Source organism: Xiphophorus maculatus, chromosome 23 (genome assembly GCF_002775205.1).
Source record: "Xiphophorus maculatus strain JP 163 A chromosome 23, X_maculatus-5.0-male, whole genome shotgun sequence".
Lineage (NCBI taxonomy): Eukaryota > Metazoa > Chordata > Actinopteri > Cyprinodontiformes > Poeciliidae > Xiphophorus > Xiphophorus maculatus.
The window spans coordinates 15692294-15712667 of NC_036465.1; the positions used below are offsets into that span (position 1 = coordinate 15692294).

At 39.9% G+C, this 20374-nt stretch overlaps 2 protein-coding genes across 3 annotated transcripts; one reads left to right on the forward strand and one right to left on the reverse strand.

Annotated features, from left to right (window-relative positions):
* The first annotated feature begins 21 nt into the window (after positions 1 to 21).
* tmx2 (thioredoxin related transmembrane protein 2) lies at positions 22 to 5448 on the forward strand. The gene is made up of 8 exons (XM_005809796.3): positions 22 to 305; positions 436 to 496; positions 747 to 860; positions 1550 to 1626; positions 1910 to 2016; positions 2394 to 2459; positions 2553 to 2682; positions 2789 to 5448. Exons 1-8 carry the CDS (start codon positions 117 to 119, stop codon positions 2945 to 2947), a joined length of 903 nt encoding a protein of 300 aa, XP_005809853.1. The 5' UTR covers positions 22 to 116; the 3' UTR covers positions 2948 to 5448.
* zdhhc5 (zinc finger DHHC-type containing 5) lies at positions 5006 to 19745 on the reverse strand. Of its 2 annotated transcripts, none has more exons than XM_014472817.2 (12): positions 19592 to 19745; positions 16177 to 17490; positions 13993 to 14114; positions 13588 to 13745; positions 12539 to 12711; positions 12298 to 12400; positions 12092 to 12183; positions 11751 to 11883; positions 11289 to 11397; positions 10868 to 10974; positions 8011 to 8945; positions 5006 to 6279 (listed from the first exon to the last, which is right to left on the reverse strand). In XM_014472817.2, exons 2-12 carry the CDS (start codon positions 16323 to 16325, stop codon positions 6174 to 6176), a joined length of 2187 nt encoding a protein of 728 aa, XP_014328303.2. In that variant the 5' UTR covers positions 16326 to 17490; positions 19592 to 19745; the 3' UTR covers positions 5006 to 6173. The 2 variants fall into 2 exon arrangements, 1 of the variants encoding a protein (XP_014328303.2); XR_002752294.1 differs by having other exon boundaries at positions 6190 to 6279; positions 7905 to 8945.
* Positions 19746 to 20374: the final 629 nt, after the last annotated feature.

The following is a 20374-nucleotide window of genomic DNA, read 5'->3' on the forward strand; positions in this document are numbered from 1 at the left end:
AGAAAGAAGAACTGTGTCCCGTTTGACGCGCAGGCGCAGTGTGTAACCCAGACCGTTCAGCTGTCATTTCATTTCACCCCTGTGGTCTGTCCTGGTGGGCTGTCTCCTCTAACACTATGGGGTTAATCACAGGAGTGTTTGCCTTCTTGTATCATCTACCGCAGATTTACAAATGGCTGCTGAAACCTTACTACATCGTGTCGTTCCTTTTGACCGTCGCTTTCTTAGTGGTCAGGAAGGCTCCAGGACTGTGTGAACACCTGGCGACCGACCGGGAGGACGGCAACTCCTGCGACTTCGACTGGGTGAGCACGCTGGGGAGAGGGGGTTGGTGCTGCTGTTAAATACCGTGGAGATAACCTAGCATGTGTCGGATAATAGAAAAAAAAACAGTCAATAAGATTGTTTGGAATTGATTTTTATTCATTTTACCAGAGAGAAGTGGAGATACTCATGTTTCTGAGTGCGATTGTGATGATGAAGAATAGAAGAGCCAGTAAGTACAAATCTTTTCATTCATCCACCTAAATGTTTTGTATTTATGTCATTTTTATGCTATTCTAACATGTGGCTCTTTGGGAATCTCTGACCCGAGACCAGGCCACATACAGGAAGTAATTCCCTGAAACCCTGCCTGTATTGTGTAAACATTACAGGTGCAGAGTAGTCCCACCCTCATATGACCTTGCTCAGGACTCTGAAGGCTTTTCCTGCATGCTTTAGTCAATGATTCTTCTCTTTTGCAGTAACACTGGAGCAGCACATAGGCAACTTGTTCATGTTCAGCAAAGTGGCCAATGCGATCCTCTTCTTCAGGCTGGACATTCGGCTTGGTATTCTCTACCTTGCACTGTGTGTAGGTCAGTCACGTTTTAGAGTTTAGTCATTTATCACCTTCTCTATTAATAGACCTGCATCATAATTAATAATCATGGAAAATGATGTTCCTCTGTAGAACCTGTATTACTCATTCAGCAGATTTATCAAAACACATTTCTTCTGTATCAAAATATGCACATTTGAATGCATCATCTTTTCCCCCCAAACATGTTGAACCCATTTAAAGTAGCATACAAATATGCTACTATGTGTTGAAGCATTTCATGACCACTTCTGAGTGCAGTAGAGGATCTATGATGCCATATTTCAGGACTTTTTACACGTTTAACAGGGGTGGCACTAGTTGTATTAATATATTTAATTTTACCAATCTGCTTTTAAACATATATATTTTAAATATGACCAATTCCAGGTTTCTTGCATTTGTCATCCCCAACAACTAATGCCAAAATGTCCTGTCCTTCCAGTTCTGTCACTTTAAGTATTTCACCTGAGTTTTATTTAGAACATCTGATTTACTCAGTCCACCTTTCAAACGTTTCCCTTTATTTGGCAAAATAAAGCTGAATCACACACCCAAACAAGCAACAAAATACACATGTAGTGGAAGTTACATATTAACTGAGTTACTTTACTTTTGAATTAATTATTACTTATTTAGTATAAGTATTCACATAAAAATGTTTAATGTTTCATTCTTTGTCTCCAGCATTTGTCATGACGTGCAGGCCTCCTCTCTACATGGGCCCAGAGTACATAAAGTACTTCAGTGACAAAACCATAGATGTGAGTTTTAGCATTTTTTTATGTAATAAGTCTTATTTCATGTACGCCGGCACCTCATTGCTGTTTTAATTCAAATTTAAAAAATCAAATGGTGAAGAATATCAAGTTCTGCAATTTCACACCCATCTTCATGAGGTGATAAAGTATTTATATGCAATGTAGTAAGAACATAATACTGTTAAACTATGTAGAACGCCATAATAGATAAGTAGGTTTAAGAGTAAAGAGTGAATCAATAGTTGCTTGGTGTTTTTTTTCATTTTTTACATATTTTTGTCGACAGGAGGAGCTGCAGAAGGACGGTCGCGTCACCTGGATTGTTGAGTTTTACGCCAACTGGTCGTCTGACTGCCAGTCCTTTGCTCCCATCTTTGCCAACCTTTCTCTTAAGTGAGAATTTAATTTGATCTCCCTAGGAGTTTGTAACTTGAGCTGTAACTTTACAATGGAGGCATTTTCACTCACACAAATGCTTCATTTTATGTAAACCAAAAGACCTGGGTACTCCAAAATCTATATTTTACTATAATAGTTGTCTCTTAGAAAATGTGCTCTGTGTCCTTTAAATTTTTTTGGAAACTATTACAGCCCGTTTGTTCACTTTTCAGATGATTGAACATCACCTTATCTGTAAAATAACTCCTGTTATGTAGGCATGCACAAGCATTTTTCATCCCTAGATATGTGTTGATCATTTTTTAACATATAAATGATTGAATGTCATGCTTTAGTTTCAGTTTTATTCTTTTTGGGTGTTTTTATTACAGATACAACTGCGCTGGACTCAGGTTTGGAAAGGTGGACATTGGTCGCTATGGAGAGGTTTCACAAAGGTGATTTTTCTACTTTTATCCTTTAATTGCCACCTTGATGCTACAATATTATTTATTCAAATATTTGTTCCACTTTATTCTTTTTAAAAATAGGTACAAGGTGAGCACATCTCCTCTGGCTAAGCAGCTGCCATCACTGCTGCTTTTTCAAGGAGGACGGGAAGTTATGAGACGTCCAATGGTGGACAGCAAAGGGAGAGCTGTGTCTTGGACCTTTAATGAGGTTTGTGTTTAAAAAAAAAAAAAAAAAAGACAGTAAATGCACACTGCCTTTTTCTGACTGGCTAATACAAAACAAAGTTAACGAGAATACCTCTTTTCTTCGCCAGGAGAATATTATTCGAGAGTTCAACCTGAATGAGCTTTTCCAAAAGTCCAAGAAGCTGAACAAGAAGCAGAACGGTTTTCAGACAGAAGATGGCAGCGGAGAGCTTCAGCAGGAAACCAGCGAAGTGGAACAGTCAACAGAAAGCAAGAAAGACCAATGAAGAAATCCAGCAAGTAACAGGATCGGTTCAATTTTTTTTTTCTGATGTTGCATTTTGGATAAACTTTAAAAAAAAAGAATAGAATGGAGTACTGAAAGCTGGTTCACCTGTCAGACTCAAACTCCAGGGAGAATCGAAGCCCAAAAAAACTGGAACATGAACAAAGTCTTACTGCTACATGTTTGAACCAAAACCAAGCAGAAGTTTAAGTTATTTAAGTAGACATTTTTAGGAATTTTTTGTTAATTTTTAGATGACTGAGTTCAACTTCACAGCTGCATGTGAATGTCTGCTACCTGTATTTGTTACCCTGTTTACTCTACCAAAGTAAAAACATGTTCAAAAAACAAGACCCATCACATTTTTATTTAAACAGATTGACCTTTTATTCTGAGAAGACATCTTCTTAAAAATTCTTTATAAGGCCATTTTGGAAATGTATCTCATATACTCACTACAGATATTTGTGAAACTCACTCCATCCGTCACAACCCACAATATCAATATTTATTCTCACGAAGAAGTATACTTGCTACTCGCACATTTCGTCCATATTGCGAACCTTGGCCGACGCAGTGAGAAGTAACGCAGATTTGTGCCATTAACGACGTTGGTTTCTGTCACCCGCATGTGAGCATGGTGGAATTGACAGTCACACAAGAATGCACGCAAGTGAAGCAGTCAGCATGGCCAAGAACAGGAGAAAAATAAAAAATAAAAAAAATCACATGCACACTAAAGATGTAGCCTGGTTGGGTTGGAAACTCACAACACAGTTGTTTGGGTCAGTTCATACTCATGTGATTAAAGCGTTCATTTCCCTCCTAAACATGTGGCACATTCACACCGCTTCGACATTCTACTCCAAACACTATTATGGGCCTGGAACAGGAAACAATTTAATAAATTAAAAACTCTGTGATGCCCAAACCAGAACGAGAAACACATCTCCCTTCATCTAATTCTTTTTTTCTTGAACGTGGCAAAAGTAAAAAAAAATTAATGAGCCAATCAATGAGATCAAAGTCACTTTTCAAACTGGAGTCACCATTAGGCATGGGCTGGTCGACTTTATGAAGGTAAACCAATGTCTTAAACAGCTACTGCCTTAAAACTGGTCAAATTCTTTCATTTTTATAAAGTCATCATCTATTGCTGTGCATTAGAAGGATGGTCAGCTGGCTGAAAGATGGCTATACAATATTTCCCAAATTCTAGGAAAAATGCATGTCACTGTTTAGAGACATGTACATTCTTAAACATGAAGTGTTGCATGCTTTTAAGGAAACCAAAAACTACAGAGCTCAGAGCAGAGCATCTTTGAAGCAGCTGACTGCAGGCTAGCTACCTGAGCAGACAGCCTGAATAATTTAGATTAGCTTGTTAGACTGTTACTCCATGAAGGGAAGAAAGGTTAAAAACTTATTATATTCTACACAAAATGCTCATTTACTAGAGGACAAATACTTAATTGAGAGGCAGTTTAATCAAACCTTAAAGTGTATTAATTTTAGCAGCATGTTTCTTTTGAATGTAAATAATATTTTTTTGGAAAATTCCAACCTCAATGACTTAGGCACATTACTGGAGATTAATCACCAAAATACTACTGAAAACATACAAAAAGCTGAATAAAAATTGTATGGTTTAAGAAATACTTTTGTAATTTTTGACATGCCATTTTTATGATGAATAAACACTGCTTATTTTTCATTAATATATATATATATATATTTTTTTTAGATTAGACGGTCTCATTTCATATCAGAAACAAATGTCTCAAGTCAAATAAAAATAATTTTAAATTTAAATCTGCCAGTGGCATGAATAATTTGTGAGTTAGGTGTGCATTAAGATCAAAACAATTAAAATGATTGTTTTTCCGTTTAAAATAAAGCAAATATCAAATTGTATACATCTGTTTGAAGTAGTAATACTGTGAAACCTGTACCTTATGCTATAATGTTAGAACCTCAGACCAGCCCATGCCTAATCACTATGAATATTCAATCAAATAAAAAACAAACAAAAAAAGCAAGTCAGTCTCTCTTTGCTCCATTTAGTGGCATCTTGCATAAACATTTTAATATAAAGATGTTCAGACTATTCTGCTGAAACTGATTTAATTAGTGCAGATTATTCTGTCTGGTGAAATAAATAAGCCCTTCCCTTTCTGCCCACTATTTGGCTAAACATCCGTTAAAAAAAATATATGGTCGCTAGCATTCAAAACTAATTGACAATTTACAGAAAAGGGAAAATGAAATAAAACAAAAACACTATAAAGACATACGACGATCTTAAAGCTACAGACAGATTTTGCATAATGCTTCTAGCATAAACATTACAAGCGTACATTCCACAACGATGCTTGTGCTGCGACTGGGGGGGATGAAAATTTCTTTGTGGCTTTCTTAAAAAATAATTTTGATTATTTGCCACACCTGGTGTCCGGCAAGGATCCTCTCCATCTTTGGATGTCAAAAAAAAAAAAACTCCATCAAGAGCTTGCAGGTGGCTGATGCAGCCATCAAATATAAAGAAGTCACAAAAAAGGAAACAGGCAACTGATCTGAAATAGCTTTCATGATTAATTACATACAGTACATCTGCCACCATTATCTTCAATATCTGACATTTTCACTCTATAATAATCTGATTTTTTTTTACATTTATATAAAATGATGTTTAAAAAAAAAATACAAAACTTAAATGATACTGTTATAGCTTGGACTCATCCATCTATGTGTGGTCCGTACAGATGTTTCTTTTGGTCAATTCCTTTTAAAATTTAACATCAGCTTTCCTTAAAATGTATTGGACACTTTTGTCAATACTTTGTCTTAACGTAGCAAAGCAACATAACAGATCATGGAATAGGTATGCGTGTTTGATAGACATATCTGTACCCAGTCGTAATGACACAGTCACATCAGTCTATGGCTCACAAAGTGGCAAAAATGGAGAGAGCTGATCCAGCGAGAGATGAATCAGCGTCCCCGGTTTCTCTTTGTTCAAACCTGAAAGGCGGAGAAGATTGGCCCGTGCCATTACAAAGATAAAACAAGTACCAGACAAGCCATTTCCTGGAGTCCACAGCAGAAGAACCGTTCCTCAGAGGCGTTCAGTCATGAATAATCTCCAGCTACGGTTAAGAGGCAAGTGCAAGATGTGACTTTTTTTTTATCCCCCATCCTCGTCACAGATCACTCGGGACTGTCGTCACTCAAACCGATATCTCGTACGTGGTCCCTCCAACGCCGGTTACCTTCTTCACCCCACCCACCGGTTTGGATGTGGTGTGATTGGCCAAGGCTGGGCGAGAGGTGGATCTGATTGGATGTTCATTCAGAGGCGAAGGTTGAAAAGAGAGGAGAAAGAAAGAGGTGAGAAGTTTGGCTTATGAATTCACAAAACATTCAAACAGAAAATGTTGCTCCACCAAACCAATTATAACACACGTGATAATCAAAAATACCTTGCAAAAGTATTTAAACCCCTTGAAATTCACAAACTTTAATGTATTTTAATGAGATTTTAAGTAACAGACCAACATGTATTCATGTACTTTTAGTCTGTTTCCTGTAACCCTATAATCTAATTCGTAAATACAGTCCACCTGTGTGTAATTTAAACTAATAAAATCAGCTCTTCAGTTTGTTAGAGAACATTAAGTAACAAACAGCAGCCAAGTCAGGGAGACGTTTAAAGTCAAGTTGTTATTAAATGATATTCCTACTGGGGCTGGGAGATATGACTTAAAAATGAAATCTGATTTGTTTTTGTATGAATTTCAGTTTCTAATTTCAATTGATTTCTTTTTCTTACCCTTTTCCTTAAGAAAAAAAAATGGCAGGAAATATAGAAACTGGTTTTTGTTTTAATAATTCCTTATGTGAGTTGACTTGAATTCAAAGGTGAAATAAATAGAAGCTGCAAAACAAGATGGCCGTTCTTCAGTGGATTAACATCACTCTGGAAACCCAAGAAGTGCACTGGTGAAAATAAAATCCAGATTGTCCAAAGTTTAAATCTTCAATAACAGAAAATTTGATTAATTGATAGAAATAGATTTATCGCCCAGCCCTAATCCCTAGTTTCAAACATGCAAATCCATCAGGCCGGGCAGGAAGAGCAATAATCAGAGATGCAGCCAAGATGGCTCACAGTAAGTCTGGGATTCATGCTGCAGTAATGCTTTTGTCAGGCTTGGAGAGGGAAGATGATTAGAGGTGATGGGAAGTCTGATAGAGATAAACTGGTAGAGATAAATGACTTGAGACACACCGACGTTCACTTTCCAGTAGGACAACCACCGTAAACATAGCTACAAAATTTGGATTAAAATATATTTGTATGTTAGAATGGCCCAGTCATAATCCAAAAATAAAGTAAAATGATGATTTGTTGCCAGGCTTAAAAATGAATGCTCAGAGAAACTCAGATTTGAGATGTTTTTATCAGGCGAAAAGGATAGAAATAATCCAACGTATTTGCAGCGGAAGGTGGTTCTACAAAATATTGACTCAAATGGGGTAAAAACAGATGCATGCCACACTTTTCAGATTTTTATTTGTAAAAATGTTGAAAACCATGTGTCGATTTTCTAACACTTCACAGTTGTACACGGCTGTGTGATGGTCTATCAATTAGAATCGTGATAAAATACACTGAAGTTGTAACATGATCACGTGTGAGAACGTTCAAGGCGTGTGACGTCTTTTGCAAGGCACGGCGTATTTTGTGAGAACAGAACGTCCCAATGGACCACAGGACAGGAAAAGAAACCAGTAGAACAACACATGCTGTGAGATCAACAAAAGATACTGGCATGCTTCAAATGTCAAACTACAGATTCCAACTACTGAAAGAAAATCACGTTTCCGAAAACACACCCAATCAGTTACAATAATTACGCACTGAATGTAAACTAGGTAGGAGGAGAAGGAAGACTCACACAGATCAGGAAGGAAGAGACAGGCTGACACAAACCGGGAAAGAAAAACAGTAGAGAAAGGAGAAGAGTGGCAGGCTGACGACTCTGGTGACGGATCACTACTCACTGTGGAGCCTGTTGCCCTCCTCCAAATCCTCCCCCCCCCAGCACAGCGCCCGCCCCCACAGGACGGGGCTTGTGCTGAGACCCCATCTCCCCTATGTGAACCGGGGACTTGGTGAGGGAGAGGCCACGGGGCGGTGGGGACACAGGGGGGTCTAGTGAGCGAGCCCCGGGGGAAGAGGACGAGGAGGAAGGGTTGCGGGGGATGCGGGAAGTCAGGTCCTGGTTGTGATGGAGCAGGTGGCGGGCTTCAGGAGCCCCGGGGGAGGAGGACGGGGGTGGGCTGACAGCACGCAGGTAGGCCCTATGGGGGGAGGAGAAAGTGGTAGAGCCCTGGAGCAGCTGCCCCTCCCTCTGCTGAGCGATCTGAGCTGAGAGGAAGGGCGACGTGTAGCCCTGCAGAGGGCCGCCGGGCGGCGCCACCCCGGGTCGCCCGCCTCCCGTCGTCGACAGGAAGGGAACGTGAGGCTTCTGGGGCGACAGCTCATGGGCGGCGGACTCAAACTCCGGGCTCTCGGATGGCGTCAGGAGGCTGTCGTAGGACAAGCTGCCATTCCGAGGCGTCTGATTGGCTAGGCTTTTGTAGCTGGTGTCTGTGGTGCCCTCCGATTGGAGTGTGGCCAGCGGGTTATGAACAGTCTGAGCCGAGCGCAGGCTGGACGAGTGCGAGCCGCCCGTGGACAGAACCAGCGAAGATGGGTAGGAGGTGTAGGAGCGCCCAGCCAGGGAGTAACCCGACACGCCCCCTGACACCACACCAGCCATCCCGCCAGGGCCCCCAGGGCCCTCACCCCTGTCCCCTCCCCCTCTGCGCACCCCTACACCTCTTCCCACCACTGTGGCCCCATCCAGGCTGCTGGGCTCCGAGCGGTAGCTAGGCTGGCGACTGGACTGAAGGATGGAGGGCGAAGGGGAGTCAAGACTCTCCCCGCGGGTCATCTGAGGAGAGGAGAGGAGGAGAAAAAGACCACAGGCAGAGAGGGAGAGAAGCGAGGAAGAAATGACAGGGGGCAGAATGATGAAAATTTCCATCTAAGCTCAGAAAGAATAAAGAAAGTACAGGTACATCTCAATAAATTTAAAGAGCAGGTAATTTCCGTAATTTAACCAAAAAACAAGAATACAATATAGTCATTTCACAGAGAGTGATGTATTCCAGGGTAATTATGTACATCATTTCTGATCATTTTGAATTTGGTGGCTCACAGCTAGCTTGGTCATTGCATTCCTACAAAATTCAAATCTCACTTCACTGCTCCGTCTGGATTTCTCCCATTAAAGGGGATTCCCTTCAGTAGAATTTTTGACCGGACCAATCAGTGAAGGAGATTTTGTGAATGATGTTGATTTTATGCGCTGCTTTAAAACTCGTTTTAGCAATGGCAGCAGAGGAAGTGAAAGACGCCGTTCAGTCCACGTCACCCACACTTCCAAATATTGAATTAACATCAACAGCCACCTGGTTCGGATCAGCACTTCTCTCTTCGCTGTGGAGGATGGTTGTTTACAGTGCAGGCAATCTCTGCAAGCATCAAACTGCCACATTAAATACGTCTTGGACAAACGTTAGCCACTGGATAAACTTCAGAGTCCTCGCCTCCAGGAAGCAATCATTTCTCTATAGAAATGTTAGATTATGGTTCATACAGTCATAAGGGAGATTGTTGACTTGACAGCTGTCCAGCAGACTCTGCACAATAGGTGTAAACCGCAAAAGAGTGTGGTTGAAAAAATTGCTATATCCAAGACATTGATAGAAGGTTGAGTGGAAGAACCAAGAGTAGTTTAAAAATTGTGATAACAGCAGTCTGGGGAAGATTATAAATCAAAGGTAATTTAAAAATTTAAGGCATAGACGGTAACTAGAGTCGCTTCTTAAGAAGCCATACCCACAGCCGCCGTTTTCAGGGAATTGAACAACAACTGTTGCAATTCCTGGACTAACACGTGTAGGCCTGTATCACAACAACAAATTTTGCTGGGTTATAAATCATCCCAAAAATTATTGCAATAAAGTAGTTTTGAGGCCATTTACAAATAACTGTAGTTTATTCAAAATGAGCTCTGACAAAGCATAATTACATATAATAAACTGAATTGCCTTTCAGCTACATAATTAGCTGAAAGCCATGATCATCAAAATGAACAAAAATTATCACTCTGTGTATAACAAAAATATGAGCTGCACTTTAAAAATGTTTTTTTATTACAATTGCAAGTTAAACTTTTAATGATATCATAATTTATTGAGATGTACCTGTAAAGAGGCTTTGCACAGATTGTAAAAAGACAAAAGAGTGGTGGGGAGCATTGGATGCTTAACTGGTGCTCTACTCCATCATCACACTACTGAAGTAGAAACATTGACTGGTTTGAGACTCCGTGTGCAAACACATAAATGGAAATGCAAATACATATGAAAGATGAACTGCACATTCCAGTCAATGCAGTCTGAAGGGAGAGGGTAGATCCAGTCAAACACACAGACAACCAGGGGGACACACACACACACACACACCGAGACTTACTGCTCAACCGATGGCCACTGATCAATTTCAAGTAAAAACAAAAAGAAGGGCATTTATTTTACAAATGAAAGCAGAAGGCGGACACAACTGCCTCCACACCTCTTGACACTTAAACAGGATAGCGCATTTTCTGCTCTACTGGTTTCCTTCTCATGCAACCAGCTGAAAACTGGAAAATTAGCTTTTTGACAAATTTTAACATGTTTGTTTCTATTTAAAAGACCATATCAAGAACTTCCCCCCTAGTTTCCTTCCCAGCATATATAGTAGTTGCAGTACTTACATGGCATGCTGTGAATAAACTACATCACTGCTTTGAGCATTTAAATGTACCTTGTTTGGATGTGTGACACCAGTGTGATTCTTCCCTGGGCTGCTATAGGCTGGTCGGTACTTGTACATCGACGGCGTAGGTGGAGCCTCTGACAACAAGCTGCTCGCTGCAACACAAGGAAGCAAAAGTGACACTTAAAGGAGTTGCAGGAAAGATTAGAAAACACATTTATCCTAAAGAATCTTTGCAACATTTTATTGTTAACTTTTCCTTTTACACACATCAGGTGATTTATATCTCTGTAGATATTCTCTCGTATGTACTTTCAGGGCCACAATCACGGCAAACAATTTCAGTGCACTGAACATTAATTAGCTGTGCAGGTGAGGTTTCAGGTGGTATTCCTCTACATTCCTCCATGCTAAGCAGAAAAAAAGAAAAGAAATTCCCCCAAATGTCTAAAGGGAATTTGCCTCTAACCTTCTGTGTCGGCACGGGGTAGACCAGGGTAACGAAAATCCGGCTTCGGAGGAGGTGGAGGCTCTATGTCAGCTGACTGGCTCTCCATCTGATCCAGACTGCTCTTAGACTGGAGGAAACACAGTTAGTTGTTAGAGGCGCATAATCTGATAAGAGAAGTAAATAAAAAACACAGTGATGAGGCTGCCACATCCTTAAAAACTTCAGAAAGTATAAACTCCTGGTCTAGTGTCTAATACAAGATTTCTCTTTGAAATGTCTAAAAGGTCTGTCAAGTCAGGTCTGACTGATAATATTTGCTTTCACTAAAATGGGAAGGAAAAAAAACATAAAGTGTTTTTCAAACACAAAATGTAAGAGCAGCAGGCCTGCCTGCTTACAGTGTGATTTTCTGTCTCATAAAAACACATCTTAAAAAATATTAGCTGTGTGTTTAGGAAAGCCAACGAGAGCATGACTCACCCTGCTGCTGTGTCGGTCATTCTGGATCCCGTTGTCCAGAACCTTAGCTTCTAACTGAGCCTCAGTAAGAGACGGTCTAAGAAACGGTGGTTGTACTTCCACTGTCTGACGGTTCCACCACCGGCCCATGTACCTATAACACACACACAGATATTTAAGCATCATTTATTAGAAATTATGCTGCAAAAGGTGTTCAAAGGCAATTTCCACACTCATATTTCAGAAACTAAACAGAGTTAAAAACAAAAAAAAGGATTGAAAATGGATGCAGAGAATGGAAGAGTGAAAAACAGACTTGAAGCCAGGAAGTGAACGAGGAAAATACGAGGAAAAGTGCTGACCTTGGTGCCAGCGGGCTGCAGAGAACATGTGAAATATTCCTCCAGCAACCCTTGGTGAAAGGGTTAACACCTCCTCTGAACTTCCCCGTCACCTGCAGTGGGAAAGAAACGCATGTACCTGCTCAGGTGGATTTCAAATGTTTGAAGGAAAAAAGTAAATACATGTCAGGGAGAGGAAAAGATGCACACTAAGCACTTCCTTGTACCTGTTCATTAGTGGTCCTACCACGAGCCACCAACACTACGTGGAACCCAGTCAGGCCAGCAACTGGGACAAAAAACAGACCAGCAACACACATCACTGCCATACTGGTAAAAAGGGTTAAGGAGATTTTTAGAAATGCAGAGAAATTAACCAAAAAGAAGAAGAAAATACATTAAAAGTAAATAAAATAGCCTCATTCTGCACTTTTATGGCTTCAAAGTCCCCATCCATTTAAAGGATACGTAACAGCAGCATGCGGCGTGTCGAGCTCCTGGGAGTGCCGCAGGATGTAAACCAAGCCGAAGCCAAACACGTCCATGATGTGGGTGGTTAAAGACAGTAAAAACAGGAAGAAATAGCGATAATTCCTTCGGCCAATACAGTTGTTCACCCAGGGACAATGGTGGTCAAAATCCTGGGAGAGGAAAAAAAAAAAAAATTCAAAGTAAATATACAGCTTAAAAGGAAAGAGTATACAAAACAAGGGCAGTAATGAAGTTATAGACACGCTCAGCCTCCACTTCTCACATTGACCATCAAGAACATGACAGATATCTGGAGTTTATAAAAACCAGCAGTGAAATGGGGATTTAATATCAAAATTAATACACAAATTACTTTGAGTGACATGTATGCAACGCCTTGCGAAAGTACCTGCACCCCTTTATGTTTTGTGTTTTATTGGGAGTGGAGTGTGAATGGTTGTTTTTAATGTGACTCTGTATTGCTTGATTATTGACTAGCGACCTGTCCAGGGTGAACCAATTTCACCTTTCACCCAATGACTGCTGGAGACAGGCAGCACTTCCGCCAACCAGACAACAATAACCGGTTTTAGACAATGGACAAATTTTCTTGGAATTTTATGTTTTTTTTACAACCACAAAAATCTAAAAAGTGTGGTATATTTTTATATTAGGTCCCTCTGATTCTGATACACCTAAATAAATCCCATTTGCCTTCAAATGTAACCCAATGCAAAATGCAGACAAGGGTAGTCAGCTTTGGTCACAGCAAATATCTACAAAGCATTCACTCAAAAGGGACCGAATATTTATGCAGGTCCGAATCGTTTGTAGTTTTTTCTTCTTCCACAATAATGCACAACTTTGCGTTCTGTACTTCTTTAAGAAACTAGTGTGTGTGGCAGCTTGACTAAAGAGAAAGAGATAAACAACAAATGCCAAATTTAAAAGTGAAACCAAAAGTGCAATCTTATTTAAAGAGCCAAACATTTTCCATAAGTTGGGTGAATGTCTTTACGTGAACATGCACGTGTTGGTGTGCATACCTCCACACAGTTGTCACAGACAGAGCAGTGTGAGCAGCGCGGCGGGCGGTAAAAGCGGCAGGTTGAGCACCACTTCATTCGCACCTGGATGCTTCGGATCTCAACCGTCTTATAGAGAGGAGCACGGAAATCGTCCTCTTTGTCCTCGTCTTCCTCGGCTGCAAATACAAAACATGCAAAACAAACTGTAAGCACAACATTTGTTTAAATGAAGGCGTGCTCAGCAGCAAAACGTCTGAAGCTGAAAGGACAGAGGCCGCTGAAGACCAGAACTGCCGACTCCGGCTCCATATCATGCTGCTCCAGTGAGTCACAGCAACATTTGTAATGACTTATGTTGTGCATCATGCTCTGAAAGTATTGCAGCATTTGCATGTGTGCACACACTTGCTGCCACATCCTTACCTCTGGGGAAGACTCCAGGATCCATGAATGTAGCCATGCAAAAGTTGGCAAGTGTGAAAAGGAAGATTACAGCAATGTAGATGGGAATTATACCGGAGATTTCCTCCGATAAACATGGGGACCTGGAGAAAACATTCAGGGAAAAAAAGGAACATGTTGCTCAAATACATTCAGATTTCTAGATTGTCATAAAGACAGAAAATGCTCTTTTCACACCCCATCAGCACCTGATGAGGAATCTTTGAGAAAGGCAATTTAACTCCCAAACACCTCCACTGAGACTGCAGAGAGACTAAATTTATACTGCATGCAGAGCTCAGAGGTGTGACAGTGTGAAACTGTGGGAGTGTCAATGAACAGATGGCTATAGTGGTCTGTCAATTCTCTCTCTGAATAAATGAAAGTTACAAACCACAAAAACAGCAACTTTTAATCCTACATGATGAGTTTCAGATACAGGGGCATCTTAACGAAGGAGTATCTTTGAAAATATATTTGAGTAATTCAATACAGAAACTGAAAGTCATACAGGGATTCATTAAACAGTGTTATATTTCAATCATTTATTTTAATTTATCCCAGAAAAACTAAATTAAAAAACAAAAATGATGATTTTGAATTCAGAATATTATGCTATGATCAATTGTAGCTTACACAATCATGGGGAAGACTCGACTAAACAGATGTTCTGCCACATAAAGTCATTGCTACAGAAGGCCGTTAACATAGAGAGGTAACCAATCATATAAAGGGAAAGTTGAGTGAAAGAAAAACATGTGGTAGGGAAAACAGTAGGGATAAATAGAGTATTGAAAGGATTGTGAAGTAAGGCAGACTGAAGAGTTCAAGGGAGATTAAAAAGGTGTGGATTGTGGCTGCAGCAAGTGATTCAAGAGCCAAAATACAGATAAATGCAGGACACAGCATACAATTATTCACTCCTTGTGTTTGAAACTCCTAAATGAGAAAAAACTGACAGAAGAGTTTTATGTGGGTTAAAGAAAAAAAGCCTCAATTGCTATTCAGTGGTCCAAACTCCTCTTTACAGATCAAAATAAATGTTGCATTTCAACGTCCCAGAGTCTGGAGGAAAAGTTGAGAGGCATGAATCAACAATGTTTGAGGTTCAGTGGGAAGTGTCCACAGTCAGAGATAATTTGAGGTGTCCCACAATGGTGTTGGTCTACCATGTTTTATTAAGTCAAAAACCAGCACAGCATCTCACTGGATGTGTCAGAGCAGTTCATGCTTCCCTCAGCTGTAAAGCTTTATGAAGGACTTGATAATTACCAACACCACTAATACTTGGTTTCATGACTGAGCAGCTATCAAAGCTATGAGGCATCGTCAAGAGGAAAAAGACAGACGTTAAACTCAACATGGCAAATGAGCTGAAAGTTGTATTTAAAACACATCAGCAGAGGAACCGGTCCATCCAAAAGGAGGCCTGACCAATAATGGAGTGCAAAGACCAATTTATATTGGTTTCCATGAACTTTTAGCCATGCTCATGTAAATCGAAAGAAATAAATGCTTGAAAAATAGCACCCTATGATGTAATTAATCTATACAGCAGGAGTATTACTTTATGATTTGACTTACTAAATAAATTCACTTCAAAATTATATTTTAATATACTGAGATGCACTTGTAGTTATCCAAGAAATTGTACTTCGATATTTCAATGCATTAACATCAGGCCTGTCACAATAATCAATAAATCAATTAATCACATGATAAATTAAAACAAGCTCAATTGCCACTGGCATGATTTATAGTTTCTCTTTTCTTTTTCTACCAAAAACTGGATGACAAAAGTCTTCAGTTTGGTGCTTTGGGCTCAACTAGCCCTTTTTTTGAAGGACAATTTACAAAGACTTCAAAATTCATTTTATTTTTCGTTTTGTTAATTTATTTTGGATATTTAAAATGTCTTCCAGTTCCAGTGTTAAATGTTCATTAGAATTTAAAGTTTACTGATTTTTTAGAATGTGCTCTTGCATTATTAATTTGCCATTATCATTATGTTACTCAAAACAACAGTATTATCGTTTATCTCAATAACTTCTGGAACAACTTATCGTCCAGCAAAATTGGTTTTTGTGACAGGCCTAATTGACATAAACCTGATTAATCTTTTTTAAAATTACAACAGTTTTTATAAGTAATAAAACAAATACTCACGTGAAACAAAAGAAGAGAGTCGTGGACCCAACCAGGAAAGTTATGGCTGCAGACACCGGCACATATCGGCTGGGGCGAAACGGACGGGGAGGAGCAGAAGCTGGGCCCCCTACCCCTCCCCCAACCACCCCACCACTGAAACTGGGCATCAGTGACGGAGAAAGGGGAGGAAGAACAGAGCGAGGTAGATATCGACTGTCTACCTACTGTAAAGGGGAGGTTACAGGTCAAAATGATGATGTAGGTGTTTAAGAGGCGGGGCCATGGCTACAAATCTATGCAAAGCAGAAATTGAGTGGAAACATGAGGGATTCTCTGTGTGCACACTTCCAATGTCTCCTGACTGAGATATAAAACCGTTTTCAAAACAGCAACACACAAAACTTGGTTGTGCACAGCTTCTTGTAGATAATTAATTTGAATGCATACATTTAATTTCTATACAAGAGCAAAATAATACAAAAATATATGTATGCAATTCATAAATATTACTGAGTATGGCTTAATGTATCTGTATTTGGTGCAATAACGCAACAATATAAACACTGCTGTGCATATATGAAAATAGGGCAAAAACTCAAGCACAAAACCGAAACCGGTGCAGTGTTTAGTTAAATTTGTGTCGCTGTGCTTGAGTTTTGATTATCAGAGGATAACAGTATAAAAAGAAAACAAAATGAAAGAGGTAGTCCATCAGACAGAGAGCAGAAGCACGTGGAGGAGAACAAGTAGAGAGGATTGAACACAGCAGCTGCTGATGACTTCTTCCCAAGAGAGCTTATTTAGGCACTGGGTGGGTGGAAGAAACTGAGGATGGTGGCAGGAGGGACACTTCTGGCATTTCAAACTCAGTCAGGAGGAAGAACCAGCTGAAACAAATCCAATTTTAAGCCAGGTGTGGGAAGCTTCAAAACAAAAGTCCAGATGGGTTTTTTTAAGTTGTCAAAAAAGTGTTAACCAGTTAATGTCCTTGTGTTTAAAGGCTTTTAAAAAGGTAAAAAAATATCATCCAAGAAGAGTCTGTTTCAGTTTTCACTTGGTCTGCTGATACAATGACAGAATCAACTCATTCCATAAAGAAGCCCAATGGAGCTCAGCAAGGTGCCACTGTGCTTGCTTTGGGATGGGTGTAGCAGGAACCTTTCCCACCTCCAGCTTCTCTGCAGAACGCTCTCCTCTCTCATTCTGCATCCCTTAAGGAAAGTCACACACAGCTTGGGCATCATGTAGATGGACACATGCCAGCCCTCTTCTTTTCATTGGTTCCAGGTCCTTCTTCATGCCCTGGTGCTGTGGATTAACTGCTGGAGGTACCTGAAACAACATGAATGCAAAACATTAGAAAACTATCAACGTGTAAGTATAAAAAGCAAAACACAAATTATCCAAATAATCTGAGTTTTAACAAATAGTAAATTAGCTGATGCTGTTTGCTGGTAGGACTGCACAAAAACTGCTTGACTTGCATTCCTGAATTTATGTTTTGGAGTTGTTTTTTCAGTTTTCAGACTTTTCCCAATATTACTACATATTAAGAATGGAAATGATAAGACATTATTCCCAGAATGTTTGAAAAACAGCAGAAATATTTTCTTTACCTTGTTTTATCACCGAGGACCTGTACCATTAAATATTAGAGGTACTACTGATAAACTATCCAATATGACTATAAAATACAAATAATTGATGTATTAAACTCTACAGTATGGTAGGAATGGACCGTGGTTCGCAAAGTATTCAGATCCCTCAAACTTATCCACTTTTTCTCACATTACAGCCACAGACTTTCATGAGTTCATGTGACAGAAAACCCCAAAGTAGTGCATATTTGTGTTGTGTAAACTGAATACGTAGTTTCAATACTTTTACTCATAAAAATATGAAAAGGGTGTCATGAATTCTTATTCATCCCCATCTACTCCTTATCCCCAATTAAAATACAACCAAATACATTTAGAAATTATCTTATCAGTAAATCTAAGTCCACTTATGAGTTATTTAAAATCAGTAAAAATTGAGCTGTTCTGTGAAGGAACACAGCAAGAAGGGAAACTGTAAGAACAACTCCCCACAAAGTCTCCCCAACTTTGTCTCCCCACAAAGTTGGCCTTCATTGACCAGCGACAAGATGAAAACACTTGCTGAAAAAAATCCACAAGATATCCACGAAACTCATCTCTGGCCAGGTGAGATCAAAACTACAACTTTCTGGCAGGGATACGACACAGTGCATGGAAAAGAAACAACAGTTTCTTCCCAATTCATATTAATGCAACTTTGTTTTGGTCCGGTCACAAAAAACGTCCCTCAAAATAAAATTTAAAAAAAAAACATTAAGGGAAAACATGTTTTACACTTTTACACAGTGCCATGCAGTCTAGCAAAGTTGATTTAGTTGTAGGGAAAGATTGGTTTCACTGATTTCACAATAGTGTGACTGACACAAATTACTACTCCAGTACTTTTCACCATTCCTCAGAAAGTTGTTAAAACTGCCGGCTGTCGGCCAGCTGTTAACGTCAATGCCCTCAGGCGGCAAAAGGAAAACACCTCCCGATACTGGAAAGGCAAAACACCCCTATGACACACACGCATATCATTGCTCATTTATTTCATATCCAGAAGAAAAACTTGTCCGTGTTGTGTGAGCCAACCGCAAACAGATCCGCTGCTAATGGTGTAATCCGATAGTCTGATAGACACACCCCTCTGTCCAACAATCATCTGTACTTGGTGGTAATAAGGAGCTGGAGCCGAGACACCGTCTCTTGTTGTTAATCATCTCATCTGACCCACAACAAATCCCCCCCCACCCAGACTATAATGGATGTTAATCCTAAAATCTCCGTGTCGAGCTTTGTCGGTCATGTCACTACTACAGCCTGCTCCATTAAGTGGCCGATTGAGTCCAGTATTCTTTTTCTTACCCCCCCCCCCGCCCCCCAAACTGAAACCAGTTTCTGGTGTTTTGTTTGAAACCGCACAGGAGATGTTTAAAATGTATGAAACAATGAGACAGAACAAGATGTGAAAAAGGAGGAAGGCCAGCCGAGCATAAGGATTCAGTGAAGTCAACTAACGTTACCCCATAATCTGCTCCCAGCGGAGGTTCTCGTAAAAAAAAACCCCACAAAAAAACACAAATATTACTCCTTTAAACAGTCATTATTTCGAGTTTCATTTCAAGTGAGTAATAACAACAGCAATATAAACATCGCAATCACTCACAGGCTCTTTTTACCCAACCTCGAAAGTTTTTTTGCGACACTGCTCAGTCTTTTACCACAGCTACTGAAGTGAGCTAGCGTCAGTTCTCTGACTAGCTTCTCGGCGAGAAGCTTTCGTTGAAGATTCGAGGGGCAAATGTGGAGACTTTTACCCGAACAGTCACCAAAGACAACAACTAAACACCTACCCTAATGCCGACGTGTAGAGTTGTCTTCCCTGTGGTGTGTGTGGGTCGTTTTAGTCCTCCTTGAGTTAGCCACCAGCAAACTACTTAGCCGTTTTCTAGGCCGACATCGGAATCCAGGAACTGGCCTGTCGTTTCCCAGGTTGGACGAACAGCCAATCAGAAGCAGAGGGGGCGTGGCCTCCAGGAAAAGCGACAGCATAGGTTTTTACTAGTAAAGCAATAACTACAGTATGAAAGATGGCCACCCGATGTTTTTAAACAAACACATACAGGAGCGTAACCACATACTTCCTGAGGTGTATGCGAACACGTCATCGGCATCCCCCACTTATAAAATACAGTAATTAAATTCAAACCATCATGGTATACAGGTTTTTGTTGCCTCCTTAATTTAAATATTCCTACCTGAGATTATCACTTGTCTCCTCTACAGAGCCTATCACTGAGCTTCAGCCCTTCTCTGTGGCGTCCTCCACTAAATCATATGGTCAAAAAAGCATTATATTAAAATTTCTGATTAATTCTAATTTCTTAATACAGTTTTTAAAAATAATGTTTAAAAATTATTGCTTGGGACAAAGTAGCTGTTCCTTAACTTCCACCTAATGTTAGACCAACCTGTTGCTTTCCCCTGTCTGTTCTGATTCTTCCTCTGTCATCTTCTCTTCTTTCTCTCCATCCTCACAGCTGAATGACATTAAGTTTGTGTTAAGTAGGTTTAAAAAATACAGCAGTCATTTTTCTTGTGAAAGTTTCACAAGAAAAATGAAACTTTCATTTTAA